Source organism: Cynocephalus volans, chromosome 3, assembly GCF_027409185.1.
Source record: "Cynocephalus volans isolate mCynVol1 chromosome 3, mCynVol1.pri, whole genome shotgun sequence".
Taxonomy (NCBI): Eukaryota; Metazoa; Chordata; class Mammalia; order Dermoptera; family Cynocephalidae; genus Cynocephalus; species Cynocephalus volans.
In genome coordinates this window covers 186,305,157-186,325,474 of record NC_084462.1, presented here as the reverse complement: position 1 = coordinate 186,325,474, position 20,318 = coordinate 186,305,157, and the positions used below count along the sequence as shown (strand labels likewise).

Below are 20,318 nucleotides of genomic sequence, written 5' to 3'. Positions count from 1 at the left end.
AGGTCTGGAACTCATGGAACAACAACAATACAACAAGTAACAAGCTCTCAGGTGTGATGAGAACCACAGCCCAGGAGAGGGTCCAGGGAAAGAAACAAAGGGTTGTGCTGGGATCAGAACTGCAGAAGCAAGACCCAGAGCCTGAGTTTATGTGGGAGAGTTGGGCTGGGTCCCAGTCAGCACAGAAAACAGGGGTTGAAAGAAGGTAGATCTGGGCTCAGAAAGCTGGGGCCACATTTTGGCATGTTTGATGCTCACCAAGTTCCCTCCCATACCATAAATACATGTCACATAATTTCAAGAAAAAAAAAAACATATGAGCATTTCAAAAAATACAATGGTTCTCACCTCACTTCCTCACCACTTATAAGGACAGAGCTCCCCCACATGCAAATTTTCATTCAAGCTCCAGGGTAAATGTGGACACGGGTGGTGGAAGCTCACAGGTCTCTCCTCAAACAGGGCTCAGGTCTCTGGGGAAGGCAGAGTTGAGATCAAATTGAAGATGAAACTGTGGGGTCTTCTCCTTTGCCTTGTGACAGCTCCCAGTGGTGAGTGTCTCAGATGTCACACATGGGTTATGGTATATTTGTGAGTGAATGTGGCTGACAGGATCTGATTCTCCTTGTCTCCAGGTGTCCTGTCCGAGGTGCAGCTGCAGGAGTCGGGCCCAGGACTGGTGAAGCCCTCGCAGACCCTCTCCCTCACCTGCACCGTCTCTGGTTACTCCATCACAACCAGTGGTTACTACTGGAGCTGGATCCGCCAGCTCTCAGGGAAGGGGCTTGAGTGGATGGGATACATTAGTTATGAAGGAAGCACCGGTTATAACCCGTCCATCAAGAGCCGCACCTCCATCACCAGAGACACGTCCAAGAACCAGTTCTTCCTGCAGCTGAGCTCTGTGACCACCGAGGACACAGGCGTGTATTACTGTGCGAGAGACACAGTGACAGGAAGTCAGCGTGAGCCCAGACACAAACCTCCCTGCAGGATACAGGAGGGGTCTGGGCTGCAGGGGGCACTCAAGGCCCACCCAGCTCCTGTGCCCCATGGAGCAGGTGCAGAGAGGGGATGGGGGTTCCTCTTGGGATCTGAGGTTTCCTCTGCTCTGCTGACTCCCAGATGCCCCTGAGGATCATGTCCTTTATTCTTTGTGACTCTAATTTCTCACATTCTCACTGCAGGCAACACAGACTGAAGGAACTTTCCTCATGTGCAGATGAGAAGGTTCTTTTCACTGAGGGCTTTTCCTCCTTGAGTTTTTCTTGACCTGTCTTTTTCCTGACACACAAATCATTATGATCTATTATTATTTTCCCCAAACATTACATCTGTCCAGGAGCACCCTGTCCCTAAATCAGCATTTTTCCCTAAATAAAGTGCAGCTACACCCACGTGGTTACTATCATCCTACAGGACCCCTGCCCACGGCGTCTCTATCCTCAATGGGGCAGTTTAGCCTCTGGATCCTCATCCACACCGTGGACATTGATGTTGAGGATTTGTCCCACTCTCTGTCCATTCCTCAGTGTCCTGGATGGAGAAGCAGATGCCTGAGGGCCACACACAGCTCTTCTATGTCCATGTGGAGGATTCATGGTGACAAGCACAAAGCTAAAAACCAACAGAGTCCCGCTGGGCTGAATTTTGGACTGAGTCTCTCAAAGACAAGACAGGATAAGATGACAAGATGAGCAACTGACCCAATAAAATGTCCCCTGATGTCTTTGTTTTTGTCTCCTCTGTGGACTACATTTTCATGGACACTTCTTAAATCGTGTCTAAGGTGCATTTTATGTTTTAGTTTTTCTCTGTAATGATACAGGAGCCCTGTGGATGTGGGTAAGGTGTGGGGTAGGGAAGCAGTGCACAGTCCTAGGATGAGTTCTGTCCTGTAGTGAGCTGTGTCCTGGGTGTGACCTTCCCAAGTGCTTCTCCCTTTAACCTCCTTTAGGGGACACTGCAAGTCTCTTGCGGGAGGGGGAGGGGACTCATTTTTTCTCTTCTCTCAGGTCAATGATGCTCTGATGAATCTGCAATCCATTAGGATCAGCTAAACTCGCTTCTCCTAAGGTCAAGACGTCTTATAGAGAAGGTCATGCTCTGGGGTATTTCAGAACGGCTCCTTCCTCCCTTTCTCTGCTCTGAACATGTGGATTCTTTTCCAATATTTCCTTGGAGAATAGAGTGGGCCCCTGAGGTAGAGTTTAAAGTTTGGGGATCCCTGAGACCATTGCACTGGGCTGCACCCAACTCTCAGACTTCCCAGCTCTGAGTCTTCAGCAATTCTTCAGCTGCAGCTCTGGTTTTTCTCCCCCAGTCCTGGGTCCCATGGAGGTTTCTGCTCATGAGTTTCTAATCAGACAGGTTATGACCCTCTGTGTCTTCCTGGCTGCATCTTCAGTTTTAGGGACAGCAGTTCACGCTGTGACTTCATTACAGATTCAAGAATTGTCACCAATTTTAATTTTGTTCAGAGTTTTTACTTTTGTCTGGATGGGAGTGATGACGTTCAAGCTTCTTATGTGTGAGACCTGAACCCAGAACTCCTCGTGTCACACCTGGAGAAAAGGGCTGTGTTGGTGTTTCCTTCTGGTTGCTGCTTGTTTACTTCCACTTGTCACATTGAAGGTGTCGAATAGGAGCTGTGCTGGCCGCTGTCCTCAGCTCATTCGTGATTTCTGAGGGACGTCTTGATCCTTTACCACTTTGTGGTCTGAGAGAGGCTATATCTCCTTCTCTATTTATTAATATCACCTTATGTGATAAATCATAATTGTATTCATTTATGAGGAACATAATGATGTTTTGATAAATGTATATAATGTGGAATAATTAGATCTGTTGGGAAAATACAGGAAAATGGTCAGGACCCCTCAGATGTTCAAAATATTGCTGAGCATTTGATGTAAATATGCACGTGCGCCCAGGTGTTCCTTGGTTACTGTCTAATGTAATTGCGCACGTGCACCCAGGTGACCTGGGTTATGGACTGAAGTATAAAGGATGAGTGGCTCTGACCCACGGTGCTCCCCCCACCCCTGGGAGGTGCACCGTGTCCGTGGGGAAGCCTCCACTGCTGCTGGAGGGTGTTGACCAAGCTGTTGCTACCAGTGCCACCGGGACCCTCCGCAAGGCCACTGCCACCACCACCTCCTCGACCTGAAATCTGCCGAACATGTAAGATGCTGCTGCTGTCGCTGAAGATGGAGCTCATGTCATCTGCCAATGGTACCAGGATCTTTTCCAATTATGTAGCGTGGACCTGTGTGTGAAGTGTCTGGTGACCCAGCCTGGCATGTGAGGGGTTTGTCACCCAGTTTGTACAATGGGTTTGAAGGGTCTGAGCACTAGCCCTGACAATACAAATGGAAACATAGTAGAACTAATCTAATGAGACATTTTGGCTTTAGTGATGTTTTGTCTTCTCGACAACTGGAACAAGGTCAATATATCCATCACATCACATTATAATTTTTGAGGGAAGACAGTTGAAACTTACTCTCCTTGCTATTTTGAAATGTATTGTTACTGACTGTAGACACTATTAGTACTGACTATAGACAGACCAGTTGAGCAGAATTGAGAATACAGAAATCACCCCTCAGGCTCACAGCCATCTGATATTGGACAAAGGCAACAAAAATCTACATTGCGGACAAGACTTCCTCTCAACAAGTGATGCAGGGAAAACTGGATGTCCATAAGCAGAACAATGAAACCAGGTATTTACCTCACACCATATACTAAAATCAACTCAAAGTGAATTAAAGACAATTATATGACCTGAGACTTAAATAACACTAAGACAAAATGTAGGTGAAACAATTCAGGAACTAAGTGTGTGCACAGACTATGAACATGAGCCAGAAAACGCAAACAGCAAAAGAGAAAATAAACGAACTGGACTATATCAAAATACCACACAGTTTCTCATGCTCTCATATCCTTTAAATTACTGACATCACAATATGTTTGCTGTTTATTTCAGAAAAGTACATTTCATGGGGGTTATAAACTGTATAAAATTGTATAACTGTATTAATATTTGAAAATGATGGATAGATTTTTAAACTTATTGAAATATATTTTACTTGTGATAAAAGCTACCTATGAAAGTGTGCAGTTTAGAAGACTTCAGTATACGGTACTCACAAAATAATTAACAAAATTTCTGCAACCACCAACAGAATTTAAGTTTAGATTATTTGAATAACCAAAAAGGAACACGTCTCTTCAGTGTCACTTTCCAGTCCTCCCTTCCTCCTCCTTATCCAGGTCCAGGACCACTAACCTAATTTCTGTCTCCATGCAGGCCTATTCTGGATAATTTTCATAAGTGGAATTAGTAACATGCAGTGTTCAGTATTTAGGTTCTTTTATGTTTTAAGTTTCTGTTTTGTGCCACGTTGTATGAACATGATAAAAGTGAAGAGTAATAAGAGATATTGATGAGGATGTGGACAAATTGGTTTGTTCATCAAATGCTGGTGAGAACGTACAATTTTATATCCATTTCAAAAAATGGTTCAGCAGTTTCTCAAAATATAAAGCATAAATATTGGCTTTGCTGCCTCCCGTGCACATTGATAACTTGTCGTGTGGAGGATCTGGGGGAGCTGCTGGAGCACTAGGCAGGGGGGCTGCTCCTCTCTCCCTTGAGCACCAGCCCAGGAGGCCGGAGCTGAGTGATTCTCCCCAACCCTGGAGAAGCCAGAAAGAAGTTAGGACCCTGCAGGTATGTGCATCCTGCCAGATTCACACTCTGATGCTTTAGCACACTGGACATTTGGAAATTCATGAAATATTTCTAATTTCATCTTTATTCTAGTGTGTCTGCCATCTAGTGATCTCTGACCCAGGTGAGCTAAGTTTTGGTCCTGTTTTGCCTGAAAACTACTTTCTCCAGATTTCAGGTTTGCTGTTTGTCTTGTTAACTTTACTATTTGATTTGTTTAAGAAAACGTGCTAATTTGCCACTTATATCATGGACTTCCTATTTTTGTTGTGTTTGTTGAAAGAATAAGAAAAAGTACTTTATCTCTACATTTGCATTTGTAGCGGCTTAAGTAATGATATCCAGAAATGACACAATCCAAATTCCCATCAACTGGTAAACTGAAAAAAGGGGGGACTTTCACACATTGTGATCCCACTCAGTGTTAAAACTCATGAGTGCCTGATTCACACAAGAACAAGATTGCATTTCCCATAATGATCTCAGAGAAATATGATAAACAATGAAAGTCCTTACTCCAAGTTCCATTTACTTAAATTCTAGGAGAGAGAAACTACTAAGAAGTAACATAAAGAAGGTCATGAGTTGCCTGGGCGTGGGCAGTGAGGAAGGAAGGAATGGGAAGAGGAAATCACAGAAGAACCACAGGAAACACTTTAAATATGTGCTGTGCATTATATCTATTATAATTCCATAGGGTTGTTGCAGATAAAAGTATGTTACAGTAGAGGAGAGATAGAACGATCCTAAAACATATAATGGTAGAGACTCTTTAAGGTGCATTTGCATGAACTCTGGTTCTCTATATATGATGGAAATAAAAGACAGAACACAGCAAATTCACAAAGTGTGATTACAGGAAGGAGAATCTAACCAGGCAAATGTCAGTAGGCAGGCCCAGCTCTGTCCTGGTGTTGGATCCGTGGTGTGGAGCACAGACCCAGACACTGAGGCTCCCTCTGACCATACATGAGCACTTGGATACACTGCATAATCCTTTGATGATTCGGTTTATAACTGTACACCTGTATAAAGAATTAGCGTTCTGAATTGCATCAAATATTTTGTGTTTATGAGCAAATATAACATAAGATGAATTAAAAATTTTTACCAAGTTACAAGCATATAATAAAAATCATATTTTCACAAATGTAATTTTTGTCCCCATCTCCACCAAGACGCTCACATCTGCTCTGGACTCTGCCCTCTTCCTAGGCTCCCACCACAGAGCTTGCTGTATAGCAGGAGGACATGCAGATAGGGCCTCCCTCTGCTGAAGAAAAGCAGCTCAGCCCCGACCCTGCAGCTCTGGGAGAGCAGCCCCAGCCCCAGATTCCCTGGTGCTCCAGTACAGTAAGCAGGACTGAACATAGATGACTCATCATGGAGTTTGGACTGAGCTGGCTTTCCCTTATTTCTGTATTAAAAGGTCATATAATGGAGAAAGACAGACATTGAAAATGTGAGTGTATGTAAGTGAAACAGTAGATGTGCGTGAGACTTTTCTTGAAGAGAATGTCTCGGTGTTTGCAGATTTCCAGTGTGAGGTTCAGCTGGTGGAGTCTGGGGAAGGCTGGGTAGAGCCTGGGTGCATCCCTGAGACCCTCCAGTGCAGCCTCTGGATTGACCTTTGTTGACTACGACATGCACTGTGCCTGCCAGGCTCCAGGGAAGGGGCTGGAGTGGATCTCACCCACTGATTGGTATGGTTGAAGCACAAACTATGCGGACTCCGTGAAGGGCCGATTCACCATCTCCAGAGAAAATGCCAAGAGCACGCTGCATCTGCAAATGAAAAATGTGAGAGCTGAGGACACGGCTGTGTATTACTGTGTGAAAAATCCTGTGACGGGACGTCAGTGGGAACCCAGACACGAACCTACTGCAGGGGCGCTGACCACCAGGGGGCGCGCAGGACACACTGAACTCAGGGGCCTCGTGCCAGTGGCAGGTGCAGAGGACAGTGAAGTGTCTCCTGTAGAAATTAGGGATTTCCTGTCCTCTCCAACTTCTTAGATGTCCTCTGCGACACTTCATGCCTTTTTCTTTATGTTTTGAATTTCTCTCATCCTCACTCTGTTAGTGAGGGAGAAACTGACATGTCTTTTTTTTCAGATGAGATGTGAACTGTCGATAGGGTCATTTTTTCACTGAGACTCACGTTTCATTCACGATAAACCGATCTTCCAGAAGATTCTGAACATCATTGACTGGAAATAATTTAACTGAAAAAGAAACAAAGCCTATTTTCTGTGTGTCGTAACCTTGTACTCTACGTCCTGTGTCAAACACGTTTTGTTTGTATAGGAACCACTTTTCTCACATAGACACACCCCTGTCCATTGTGATTTTGAATAAAGATTTGTCCGTCAATGCAATCGACCTCGCTCAATCTGTTAATGCCCATCTCATGTATTCATCCATCTGTGGAACCACCAACAGGTGATAGGTTGGTTCCCTGAAGCTTCCTTACCTATGCCCATGTGTCTTTCGCATGTATAACCAGGTAACTCAGGCACTAGTGCAGGACAGTCCTGCATCTCTTGAGGGGCACAAGTTGCTGCTGATGCCAGTTCACCTATAATAAGTCACACACCTATGTCAGAGCGAGTCCAGATGGCTCCGCCAGCCTCAGAACACCTTAGTGAACAAGACCAGGGGACGCTAGGGTCACACAGTGGTCAGAGAATGGGCTGTGCTGGCTGTTAACCCTTAATGGAACCAAGATCCCATATATGCAGTCAGATACAGAGAGCCAAATGGTGGTTTTCAGAGAACTGGAGTTGTGTGAATCGAGGGACACTGTTAAAAGCTTACAAAGCTTCTATGAAACAGGGTGAGTAATTTCTGGAGATCTGATGTATACCCTTGTGACACTGCCTAGTAATGATGCATTTTGTACTTCATAAATTCTGAGGGTACATCTTAAGTGTTCTCAACACACACATACATATGATAGCTATGTGAAGTGATACATATAATCATCACATTGATTAATCATTTCACAATGTATACATATAAGAAAATGTATCATTGCACACCCAAAATGTATATGGCCAATGTCATCAATGGCCACACAGCATATATGCACTCAAATGACTGCGACTGCCAATGGTGTGGAGCAGATGTGAAGAAGGGCTGAGAGAGTGATACACAACTGGCTCACACACACAAGGCTGCAACTCTTAGTACACACACTTAAAAAGAATGCTTTCCTGGCCATTCTTTATGTTCTTTCACCACGCCTAAAAGTACCAAGTAGGTTTATATATATAAATATATGTGTGTGTGTGTGTATATATATATATATATATATACACACACACACACACACACATGATTATGTCTTCTGAAAAGATGGACAGTTTGACTGCTCTTTTTCAATCTGTAGGTTCTTTTTCAATCTCTTGCCTGTTGCTCTGGCTGGTAATTCTAAATATTAAATAGTAGCGGTGGGGGTCAGCATTCTTGTCTTGTTCCTGTTCTTAAGGGAAATGCTTTCAACTTTTCCTCATTCAGGATGATATTGGTGGTGGGCTTGAAGTATGTGGCTTTTATTGTGCTGAGATACTTTCCTTCTGTACCTAATTTCCTGAGTGTCTTTGTCAGGAAAGGATGTTGAATTTTGTCAACACTTTTCCTGAATCTATTGACATAATCACTTGATTTTTGGTCCTGATTTTTTTGATGTGATGTCTCAAATTTATTGATTGGTTTATGTTGAACCATCCTTTCCTAATTAGGAAGAATCCCACTTGATCGAGTTGTCTAATTTTCTGATGTGTTGCTGTATTCTGATTGCTAGTATTTTGTTGAGTATTTTTGCATCTGTGTTCAACAGAGATATAGGCTTGTAGTTTGGATTTTTTGTTGTATCCTTGTCTGGTTTTGATGTCAGGGTGATGCTGGCCTCACAGAATTAGTTTGAGAGTGACATCAGTTTCATTTTCTTTTTTGTAACATATTGAAGAGAATTGACATTAATTTCTCTTTAAATGTCTGATACAATTCGGCAGTAAAGCCATTTGGTCCTGGGCTTTTATTTGTTGGAAGATCACTATTATGGATTCAGTCTCATTGCTTGTTATCAGTCTGTTCAACTTTTGCATTTTTCTTGGTTTGGTCTTGGCAGTTTGTATATGTCTAGAAACTAATCCACTTCCTCCAGGTTTTCAAATTTGTTGGTATATATTTGTTTATAATTCTCTCTAATGATTCTTTGTATTTCTATGGTATTGGTTTTAATGTCTCCTTTTTCATTTCTGATTTTTGTTATTGGTACTTTCTATCTGTTGTTTGTTTATTTGTTTATTAACCTAGATAATGCTTTGTCTATTTTGTTTATCTTCTCAAAAACCACTTTCTGTTCATTGATCCTTTGTATCATTTCTACTTCATTTAGTTCTGCTCAGATCTTAATTATTTTTTTCCATCTGCAACTTTTGGTATTAAACTATTCTTCTTCTGCTATTTCTTTGAGATGTAACATTAGGTTGCTTATGTGAAATAATCCTATACTTTTGATGTAAGTGGTTAGTGAAATGAACTTTCACCTCAGTACTGCTTTTGTAGTATCCCAAATGTTCTTTATGATGTGCCTGTATTTTCATTAGTTTCAAGAAATTTCTTGATTTCCTGCTGAGCTTCTTCTTGGAACCATAGGTTGATCTGGAGAATGTTGTTTAATTTCCATGTATTTGTATAATTGTCGTGCTTGTTATTGACTTATGGCTTTAATCCATCTGTCCGAAAATATAGTTGAAATGATTTATATTTCTAAAAAAAAAATGTTGATACTTGATTTGTGACCTAATGTGTGGTCTATCCTGGAGACTGTTCCATGTGCTGATGAGAATAATGCATATTGTGTAGTTGTTGGATAAAATGTTCTCTAGATATATGCCAGGTCCAAGTTTTCTAAAGTTTGGTTTAAATCCTGAGTATCTGTATTGATTTTTTGCCTAGATGTTCTGTTCAGTGCTGGGTGTGTTCTGGTTTCCCAGTATTATTGTATTGGGTCCATCTCTTCCTGTAGGTCTAATTGTATTTGCTTCATAGATCTGGGTTCTTCAGTATTGGTTGCATGTATATTTGTAATGTTTTGTCTTCTTGATGGATAGATACCTTCATATTATTCTGTATTGGCCTTCTTTGCCTCTTTTCATGGCTTTTGGTTTAAAGTCTATATCCAATATATGAATAACTATTCCTGCTCACTTTTGGTTTCCATTGGTGTAGTATATCTTTTCCCATCCCTTCACTATTGGTCTGTGTGTGTCATTACAGGTGAGGTGAGTCTCTTAGAGACAGCATGTAGTTTGGTTTAACTTTTCAATCCAATCAGGTGGTGGGTGTCTTTTGAGTGGAAAGTTAATTCATTTACATTTATGGTTGTTTTTGAAAGGTGTTCTTTTATTCCTGTAATTTCATTGATTTTTGTTTAGATGTTTGAACTGGGTTTTGTCTCTTTCTTCCCCTTTTATTATTCAACTTAAAAGTTTGTTGTTTTTGTGAGGTGGTGGGATTCATTTCAGTTTTATATTATTTTGTTCACAATTTTATTTCAAAACTGGATTTTGTTGTTCTTTCTTGTGTATTCATGGTCATGATTATCATTTTTCAGATTCCAGATTCAGGAGTCCCTTGAGATGTTCTTGCATGGCTGGTCTTGTGGTGGTGATCTCCCAGGTTTTGTTTTACTAAGAAATGCACTTTGATTCCTCATTTCTGAAGGATAGCCTTGTCGGGTATAGTATACTTGGCTGGCCATATAAACATACATATGCACACACACACGTGTATATGTGTGTGTTTGTGTGTGTGTGTATACAGAGAGAGAGAGAGAGAGAGAGAGAGAATAAGTCATCAATTTTTATTGGCCTGTCGATTTTCAGTTGAGAATTTGCTGTCAGTCTGATGTGCGCTCCTTTATAGATGACTAGACACTTTTCTTTTGCTGCCTTTAGGATTCTCTCTTCTTTGAGCTTTGCCGGCTTGACCATAATATGTCTTAGAGAGCATCTTTTTGGACTGAATCTGTCTGGGGATCTGTTAGCTTCCTGAATCTGAAGGTCCATGTCTCTCCCTATACATGGTACTTTTTTTGTTATTATTTCGTTGATTTTGTATTCAATACATTTTTCTTTTCCTTACCTTCAGGAACACACACAATTTGGATGTTTGTGTGTATAAATTTGTCTGATAGATCACTTAGATTTTCATTATGTTTAAAAAATCTTTTTTTTCACACCTGGGTTGTTTAAAAAAGCCATCTTTGAGATCAGAAATTCTTTCTTCTGCTTGCTCTAACCTGCTACTTAAACACCTGGTTGTGCTTTTTGTTATTCTTTATTTGATTGTTTATTTTGTTGAATGAATCCTTCAGTTCTAGGAATTCTGCTACATTCCTATTTAAAGTTAAATGTAACATGTAAAACTATAAAACTTCCAGAAGAAAACACATAGAAAATACTTCAGCACATAGTTCTTGGCAAGTATTTTATGAATGATACTTCAGAGGGACAGGGGACAAAAGCAAAATGTAAAATATGGTGTCATACCAAAATAAAAAGCTTCTGAACAGCAAAGGAAATGATCTGCAGAATGAAGAGACATCCTGAAGAATTGGAGAGGATATTTCCAAACTAAGCATCTGACAAGAGATTGATATGAAGATTATACAATGAATTTCAAAGATCTGAACAGTAAAAACAAAAACTCATTAAATAATAATCAAAGAAACTGAATAGATTTTTTTTGAAAGAAGACATGCAGACGACTATCAGGCATATAAAAATGTTCAACATCACTAATCATCAGAGAAATGCAAATCAAAATCGCAATGAGATGTTATCTCACCCTAGGCAGAATTGTTATTATCAAAAGACTGAGAATAACAAATGCTGGTTAGGATGCAGAGGAAGGAAATTCTAATACATTGTCGGTGTCAGTGTAAATTGGTTCAGCCACTATAGAAAATAGTATGGAGATTTCTCAAACAACTACAGATAGAATTACCACAGAATATGCCAATCTCACTACTTGGTATATGTCCAAAGGAATGAAAATTGACAAGTCGAAAAAGCCTTTGCAGTCCCATGTTTACCACAGCTTTATTCTAAATAGCCAAGAATTGGAATCAACCTAAATGTTCTCACATGGATTATTGGATAAAGATAATGTGGTATATACATACATTATGAAATAATACTCACCCATATGAAAGAATGAAATTCTGTCATTTGCAGCAACGTGGATGAGCTTGAAAAAAATTATGTTGAGTGACATAAGCCAGACATGCAGAGAGAAATATCACATGTTCTCACTCACGTGTGGAAGCTAAAAAAGTTGATCGCATAGAAGTAGAGAGTAGAATAGTGGATAGTACAGACTGGTGGGGGGACGAGATTGGGGAAGATGAGGAAAGGGTTGTCAGTGGATACAAATATTAGAGAGAAGGGAAGATGGGGATCGAGAGTTCGTGGTGATGTAGGGAGATCACAGTCAGCAGCAAAGTACTGTGATCTTGAGCAGCTGCTCAAGATGTTGAATTTTCCCAAAACAAAGTGGCAAGTGTTTGAGGCGGTGGATATACTCAGTGCCCTGATATGACTGTTACACACGGTGTATTCCGTTATAGTATTGTACTCCATAATTATACACAATTACCATGGATCAATTTATAAAATAAAAATAGGGAAACGAGAAAGAAACGGACAATAGCACAGTGAGAGTAGAACAGAAAAGGCAGTTTGGAAAGGGAGGTAAGAGGTAGTAACATGGAAAGGTTGATAGATTTGCACCATGTTACAAAGTTACATATAGATAGGAAGAAGCAGTTTTGGTGCCCTAGGGTGACATTAGCTAGTAATGCTGTGTCGTATATTTCAAGATAGCCAGAAAGAAGGGTCTTGAATTTTATAACCACAGAGAAATTATAAATGTTTAGGAGACAGATATACTAAGCCTTCTGATTAAACCATTATACGATGTATGCCTATGTTGAAACAGCAAACTGTACTCCATAAGCATGTATAATGAAAAATAAGTAAAGAAATAAATAAATAAAAGCAGAGTAAATATTAGCTTGTAAATAAACATCACTATAAGCTGTAGAATAATTTTGTAAACAAACTAGACCAAACAGACATTTACAGAGCACTAAATCCACAAATAGCAGAATGTACAGTCTTCTCCAGAGAACACAGAATATTCTCCAGGACATACCATGTGATAGGTTGCAAAAAAAAGTGGTGATCAATTGAAAATGACAGAAATCATGCACAATATCTTCTCCAACAGATAGGGAAAGGAAGACAGGAAGGGATAGCAAATGAAAATTCATCCATATCTTCAAAGTAACCAATTCAAAAAAGGAAAATCAAATGTGAAAAAGACAACACTTTGAGATTAATGAAAATTAAAACAATGCTTTCCGATATGTATGGTTAAATTGAAGATGGTTCTCAGAACTTAAACAGTTGCAAACACCTGTATTAAAAATAAGGTCACAAACAAATGACACGTCTACCTCAAGATTCTAGAAGAAGAAGCTGTTCAGAGGAAGCCCTGATGCCTCTTTGTTCTCCCACACAGACAGGAATGCTCCACGCTCAGCAGACTCAAATTACTTTGGGTTCTCAGGAATACCCAACTCCTGTTTACAGATGTTGGCTGTGTTTAATATCTGTGCTGTTTTAATTTCAATTGCTCTCTAGTTGTTCTAAGCTGCTGACGCTGATGTCATTTTCAGTTATCCATATATGGATTTTACTAGAGACTATTTTGATATATTTAAGTTTGTTCATATATCTTCTCAGTATGTGTCCCACATTCATGTACTAAACTCCATGTATGTATTCACTTTTGTTTAGAAATTTGGCATCTTCAACAGCATTCTCATCAGAAGTGCAAACAAAAATACTTCGTAGGTTATTAACAATATACGTTTTATTCAACCTTAGAATATTCAACAGGAGGAGGTGTGCTGGGACTGAGTAGAGCCTCCAAGCTTTGTGGGATCCTGGAGAAACAGTGCAGTTCCCACAGCTGTGCAGGGGGCAGTGCAATGGGGGGGCTGCAGGAGCTGCACGGGTGGGCAGGATGGGGTGTCCTCAGTTCAGCACAGCTAAAATACACGCAAGGCAGGAGGGATGGGACAAGATGGAATGTCCTCAGTGCACATATGACCTTCATCTCTGAGCATTGCCCTACATCTGTCTGCTTTATTTATTGTGATTGATGTAGAACAAGGCTGAGGAGTTTAACAGGATTCTCCAGCACTGACACAACATGAAATACAAAGACTCGATTCATGATGACAACATGACCTTGCAGGGGCAGGGCCCAGAAAGGGAGGAACAGAGCACCCCTGAACCATCAGGGTCATTTGTCCACACACAGCACTGACACTAGACATTTCAAGATGACAATGCCAGCTCAAGCCAGGCTGAGAAAGGGGCAACTAGTGGACACAGAGATTCTTCCCCAAACGCAGACACTGTGAGAGATCCTTTGGGAAAAAGGTGCACATCGGGTCTAAGAGGGATGCAAAGAGAATTACAGTAAAAGTTCAAAAATATGATCACGTAGAACGGCACAAAATGTTGGTGCAGCATCAGAAAAACTTTAGACCAACAGTTAAAAATATACCCTGTATTACCAAAAAGAAACACACTTCTGTGAACTGCCCAACCCTTTTCTTAATTCTCCACATGTATTTACACAATAAGCAAATGCCCTGGGAATATCTAGATCCTGGTCTCCTTCCTCTGGATGAATGTGGGAGAACTTAATATGAAACTTTCCCTCATGTTCTGTGACCCCACATTCTGCACACTCAGCATCCCACCTTCTATTTTATCTGAAAATAGGAAGAGCAGGCAGAGATGCAGGACAGTCTGACGGTTTGTCTACTTTTCCTCTAAGCAGCCCATGGCCAAGCACTCTATCCTAGGGTCGGGTCTACCCTAGAGACCCTCCCCTCTGCTCCTCCACTAATATCTCCTGGGGCCTCCCTTATGCAAAGCAGACCCCAGTCTCAGGCTGAAATCCCACTCCTGGGGTGGGCAGCCCCCGTCTCCTCCTTCCCAGGAGCCCTTCATCAGAGCATGGATTTTCTGAGGCTGCTCCTCTGCCTGGTGTTCACTCGCTGCTTTGAGTGTTTCAGCGATTTCAGGAAAGAAACGTGGGTATGAGGTTTCCTGTGTGTTTGATGTTGATGGTCCTTGTCCACAGGTGTCCTGTACCAGGTGCAGCTGCAGGAGTCAGGAGCGGTCCTGATGAAGCCCTCACAGACCCTGTCCCTCACCTTCTCTGTCTCTGGTTCTCTTTAACCAGCAATGCTGTGACCTGGATCCACCAGCCTCCAGGAAAGGTGCTGGTGTGGGTCGATGCAATATGGACTAATGGAAGCATATACCCAGCTCTTAAATCCCAAGTCAGCATAAGCAGGGACACCCGAAAGAGCCAAGTGTATTTAACATTGAATTGCCTGAGAGCTGAGGACACGGCCATGGACTACTATGCTAGAAACACAGTGAGGGGGAGTCAGTGTGAGCCCAGACATGAGCCTCCCTGAAGAAAGACAGTGTGGACTGGGCAGCAGGGGGCACTCAAGACCCACTATGTCCAGTGCTCAGCTCCATGAGCAGGTGCACGGAGATCTGGGGAGGACTTGTTAAAATCTGTGGTTTTCTTTCTCTTTCGAGACAGTCTTCTAGAGACCCTTTGATGTATATACTTTTATTAATGTTTTTGTCTTATTTTCAAGTAAAGTTGTGTAATTATCCTGTTTTAACATATTATATTATTTTACTACTCAAGGTCTAAGATTTTTTTTTCTTATTCAAGGAGGTTACTTATAAGAATAAGTCTCACCTTATTTTTCAGAGTGAGCCTGAAATTCTGAAACTTGGTGAATATCCTGGAAGTCTCAGAAGATACCAAACCATGTGCAGATCCTTCAATTTATTTATTGAATACATGAAAAGAGAAGTCAAATTATTTATGTTCTACAACAGCATTGTATAAATAAGGTAAAAACTGAAATATGCACTGTTTCAGACTTCTAGTGCAACACTGTCCTGACACTGTGTGTACAGATGACCTCAGTGTTCACAGATTACATGTTCATGCTTCCACCTACCCACTAACATTGATCTGAATCCCCAAATCTAAACTGGCTGCCTTTCATGGTGATCTGTGGGCTTGAACTGGTTGGAAAATACTGGAGCCACAGCATGCACACCCGCAGCTGAGGTCAACAGGGAAGACTCTTCCATCTTGTCTCACTTCCCATCGTGAAACAAGTGTCTTTTGCATGGGCAATTTAGTGCCAGATTTTCACATACTTGTTGCTTTCATGTCTAATTTTGCTGTTTGTAGGGCTGTCAAGTGTTCCCAAGTGCCAAGAAGGCTTTGATGTGCCTCATGGAGAATGTATGTGCTTGGTGAACTCCATTCAGGCACGGGCTGTGATGCTGCTGTCTACAGGCTCATCAGTCATCAAAGAACAGTATGTGTAATGAGGACATTCACTGATTTGTACATGAGAACAGCTCGGAAAGTGCTGAAGAACCATCCACAAGGTTTATGAAGCTGTGGGAGAGATGGGAGAACAGCTAAAGTGCAGATTCATGAGATGATGACCATTAAAAAGTAGAGTCAACGGCATCGATAAAGTGCACATTGGAAAAGAGGTGTATGGGTGTGGGTGTGTGCACGTGTGTGTGCACGTGTCTGTCTGGCTGTGCATGTGCACGCTCGTGTCACTGGAAGCTCCAAAGAGAAAACTTACAAATTTGTGCCCTGTCCGAGTCTTGTGATACTTAGAACAGTGATTCCTTCATAATTTCTAAATCAAGGAGATAAATTATGTCCTTACTTCAGCACTCTGCTGCTTTCCAATGCCATTGTTTGTTTGTTTGTTTTTAGTTTTCCTTAGTGGTTCATTAAACATATGGGTACTACTAAATATTACTATCATTATTCGTATAATCATTGTTGCTGATATTATTTCTTTTATTTACTGTACATTTACAATTTTCTCTGCTAGTATGTCTTCCCACTTTTCTGACATTGAGAGCATTTATTTTCTTGAATATCTTTTCTCTTTGTGAGATGCTTGTTTAATGAAGTTTTAGTATATTTTTTCCTAAAATATATTTTTATAATAAATCCAACCAGAAACACTCCTATTGCAACTTAGTTGCCAGCATGTACATCAAACTAGCAGGAAAATTATGAAACAGAGGAACATGTGAGACACACTAAATCTCCACGACGCACCGTGTCATCCTGCTCATTGTGCACATTGTGTGACTCTTCTCACAAACTGTGGCTTATTTCATGAAAGCACTGTGACGGTTCACATTTTTGTCTGTTACAGGGACTTGCTCAGCATCAACTAAAGGCAGAGTTCTACATATATTTTCAAAATACTGATGGGGGATGTGTGTGTGTGTTTGTGTAGAGAGAGACAGAGAGACAGAGAGAGATGTGACACCTGCGTCACCTGTCAGACTCCAGCCCACATAAACTCAGCTATTGTCCCCCTTCATCCTGAAATAATAGACAATGTACATTTTTGATCTTTTGATGTAAGTCAGGGCCAAATGACTAATTAAGCCAAAACAAACATGCACAGATATGACACACACACTTACAGCCTGGTTAGTAAATTAAAGTTCAACAGGTATTACATTTCAGTTGTGCAGGATGAACACGTTCTAGAATCTGCTGTACGACACTGCGCCCACAGGTAGCAATACTGCATTGTCCACTCAAAACGTGTTAATAAAGAAATCTCATTTTGAGTTTATTTACAACAGTAAAGAAATAGTCCACCTGAAATTCATTATCCCTCTTCTTCCGTTTCCTGTTATATGTCAGCCCACAAGTTGTAGATTCTGGCTCTCTGGTCCCACCGGTTCAGTGGGAGTCTGGGTTCCTGAGTGACGTTATGAATCAGACCCCTCTTCTCACCATGGCTCCCTCCTGAGCACGTTAGAATAGAAACGAGGAAGCTGTAGGTCTTTGTTATTATACCTTATCCCACTGAGATGCTGGGCTGTTTGCTCCTCTAGGCAGGGCATCCTGCTCAGTTCTCCTGTGCAAACTGAGCCGGGAAATTAGAACTCTGTCGAGTTAGCTGAAGTCTGGGAAAAAACTGAACCGTAGTTGCACATATACCTAGTTATTTTAGATTTCTTCTCTGACAATTCCACAATCAGCATTCTATCTTAGTCTGATTCACACGATTGCTTTGTCATTTCAGAGTATTTGTTTTCTTTTGCCTTTTACCAGGTCTTTTTAACATTTTGGGAAAACTCCAGCACAATACATGAGTTAACAAAAACTGAAGAATCAGGCTCAGATTTTCCATCAGCATCTCCTGACTTAAAATTCATTCAAAACACTTCAAGGGCTGATACTCCAAGATATGTGACTGCCCTTGGGACCAAGAGGAAGCTCACAGGGGGAGATAAAACACAGCATCTATCCCAGGCCCTTGACTCTTTCTACATAGTGGGCAGCGGTACAGATGGCAGTGCCCACAGTCATGGAACAGTTGTCGTGGGCTGCAACACACAGCCATCAAAGGGAAACGCGTTTCTAAAAGTTGTATATTAGGGATGTGATTACTGCTTGTATGTTAGCCATTAGGATTGATGTTTTTAAAGTTGGGATCTCTGATGAGATTAAAATATTAAATAAAAGATCAACATTCATAATATGTGGATGGAAATTTGTACACTTTAGACGAGCAGGAGTCACCTTGGGAGGGGGGCATTTAAAAGAGTCTTTTTCACTTTCCCAAACAGTGAGAATCAGTTTCTTGAGCACTGTACAGGGTGCCATTTTTTGCAGAGTCTCTGTGTGTTCTAAGTGCTGTCTTCTATCACAGGGTGTATGGAGCACAAGGCAGGCCCGGAAGTCATGGAACAGCAACAATGTAACAATATAAGAACCTCTCAGGGGTGATGAGAACCACATCACCTGATAGGGTACAGGGAAAGAAAGCAGGGTTTGGGCTGTGATCATAACTGTGGAAGCAAGACCCAGAGCCTGAGATTATGAGGCAGACTTGGGCTGGGTCCAAGATAGCACAGGAGAAGGCAGGGATTGAATGAAGGCGGATCTGGTCTCTGAATGCTGGGACCATGTTTTGGAGTGTTTCAAACTCACTAGTTTCTCTTCAATCCCATAATTATATGTCAAATATTTTAAAGGAGAAAAGAGCATAAAGCCACTTCAAAAAATACGAAGGTTCTCACCTCAGTTCCTCAGCACTTATAAGGACAGAGCTCTCCCACATGCAAATTTTCCTTCAGGCTCCAGGGTAAATGTAGACACCTGGGCGGTGAAAGCTCACAGGTCTGTCCTCAGGCAGGGCTCAGGACTCTGGTGAAGGAAGAGTTGAGGCCTAATAGAAGATGAGATTGTGGAATCTTCTCCTTTGCCTGCTGACAGCTCCCCAAGGTGAGTGTCTCAGATGTTAGACATGTGTCTATGGTATAGTTGTGACTGCATGTGACTGACAGGAACTGATTCCCCTTGTCTCCAGGTGTCCTGTCTGAGGCGCAGCTGCAGGAGTCAGGCCCAGGACTGGTGAAGCCCTCGCAGACCCTCTCCCTCACCTGCACAGTCTCTGGTGACTCAATCACCAGTGATTATGGTTGGAGCTGGATCCGCCAGCCCCTAGGGCAAAGCCTTGGGTGGATGGGATACATGTATTCTGCTGGAAGCACAGCTTATAACCCATCCCTCAAGAGCCGCATCTCCATCACCATAGACACATCCAAGAACCAGTTCTTCCTGCAGCTGAGCTCTGTGACCGACAAGGACACAGGCGTGTATTACTGTGCGAGACTCACAGTGAGGGGAAGTCAGCGTGAGCCCAGACACAAACCTCCCTGCAGGATACAGGAGGGGTCTGGGCTGCAGGGGGCGCTCAAGGCCCACCCAGCTCCTGTGCCCCATGGAGCAGGTGCAGAGAGGGGATGGGGGTTCATCTTGGGATCTGAGGTTTCCTCTGCTCTGCTGACTCCCAGATGCCCCTCAGGGTCATTTCCTGCTCTGTTGTTTGTGATTCGAATTTCTCACATTCTCCCTGCTGGCAACACTGAATTAAAGAAATTTCCTCATTTGTAGATAAGATGTTTCCATCCACTGGCACCATTCTCTTCTCAGATTTTTTTTTTTTTTTTTTTTTTTTTTTGTCGATATACATTGTAGCTGATTAATGCTCCCCATCACCAAAACCTCCCTCCCTTCTCCCTCCCCCCTCCCCCCCAACAATGTCCTTTCTGTTTGCTTGTTGTATCAACTTCAAATAATTGTGGTTGTTATATCTTCTTCCCCCCCCCCCGGTTTGTGTGTGTGTGGGTGTGTGTGAATTTATATATTAATTTTTAGCTCCCTCCAATAAGTGAGAACATGTGGTATTTCTCTTTCTGTGCCTGACTTGTTTCACTTAATATAATTCTCTCAAGGTCCATCCATGTTGTTGCAAATGGCAGTATTTCATTCGTTTTTATAGCTGAGTAGTATTCCATTGTGTAGATGTACCACATTT

At 41.7% G+C, this 20,318-nt stretch overlaps 2 gene segments (V, D, J or C); both read left to right on the top strand.

Annotated features, from left to right (window-relative positions):
- The first annotated feature begins 505 nt into the window (after positions 1–505).
- LOC134372869 (Ig heavy chain V region 3-6-like) lies at positions 506–3,169 on the top strand. The segment is given in 4 exon segments: positions 506–551; positions 636–949; positions 2,121–2,155; positions 3,052–3,169. Coding segments are annotated over 4 exon segments (513 nt in total).
- Positions 3,170–19,176: 16,007 nt separating this feature from the next.
- The window catches only part of LOC134372868 (immunoglobulin heavy variable 4-30-4-like), a 50,200-nt gene continuing 49,058 nt past the window's right edge, over positions 19,177–20,318 (top strand). The window contains 2 exon segments of the V gene segment in view: positions 19,177–19,222; positions 19,308–19,730. Of these exon segments, the coding sequence occupies positions 19,177–19,222; positions 19,308–19,730 (469 nt within the window).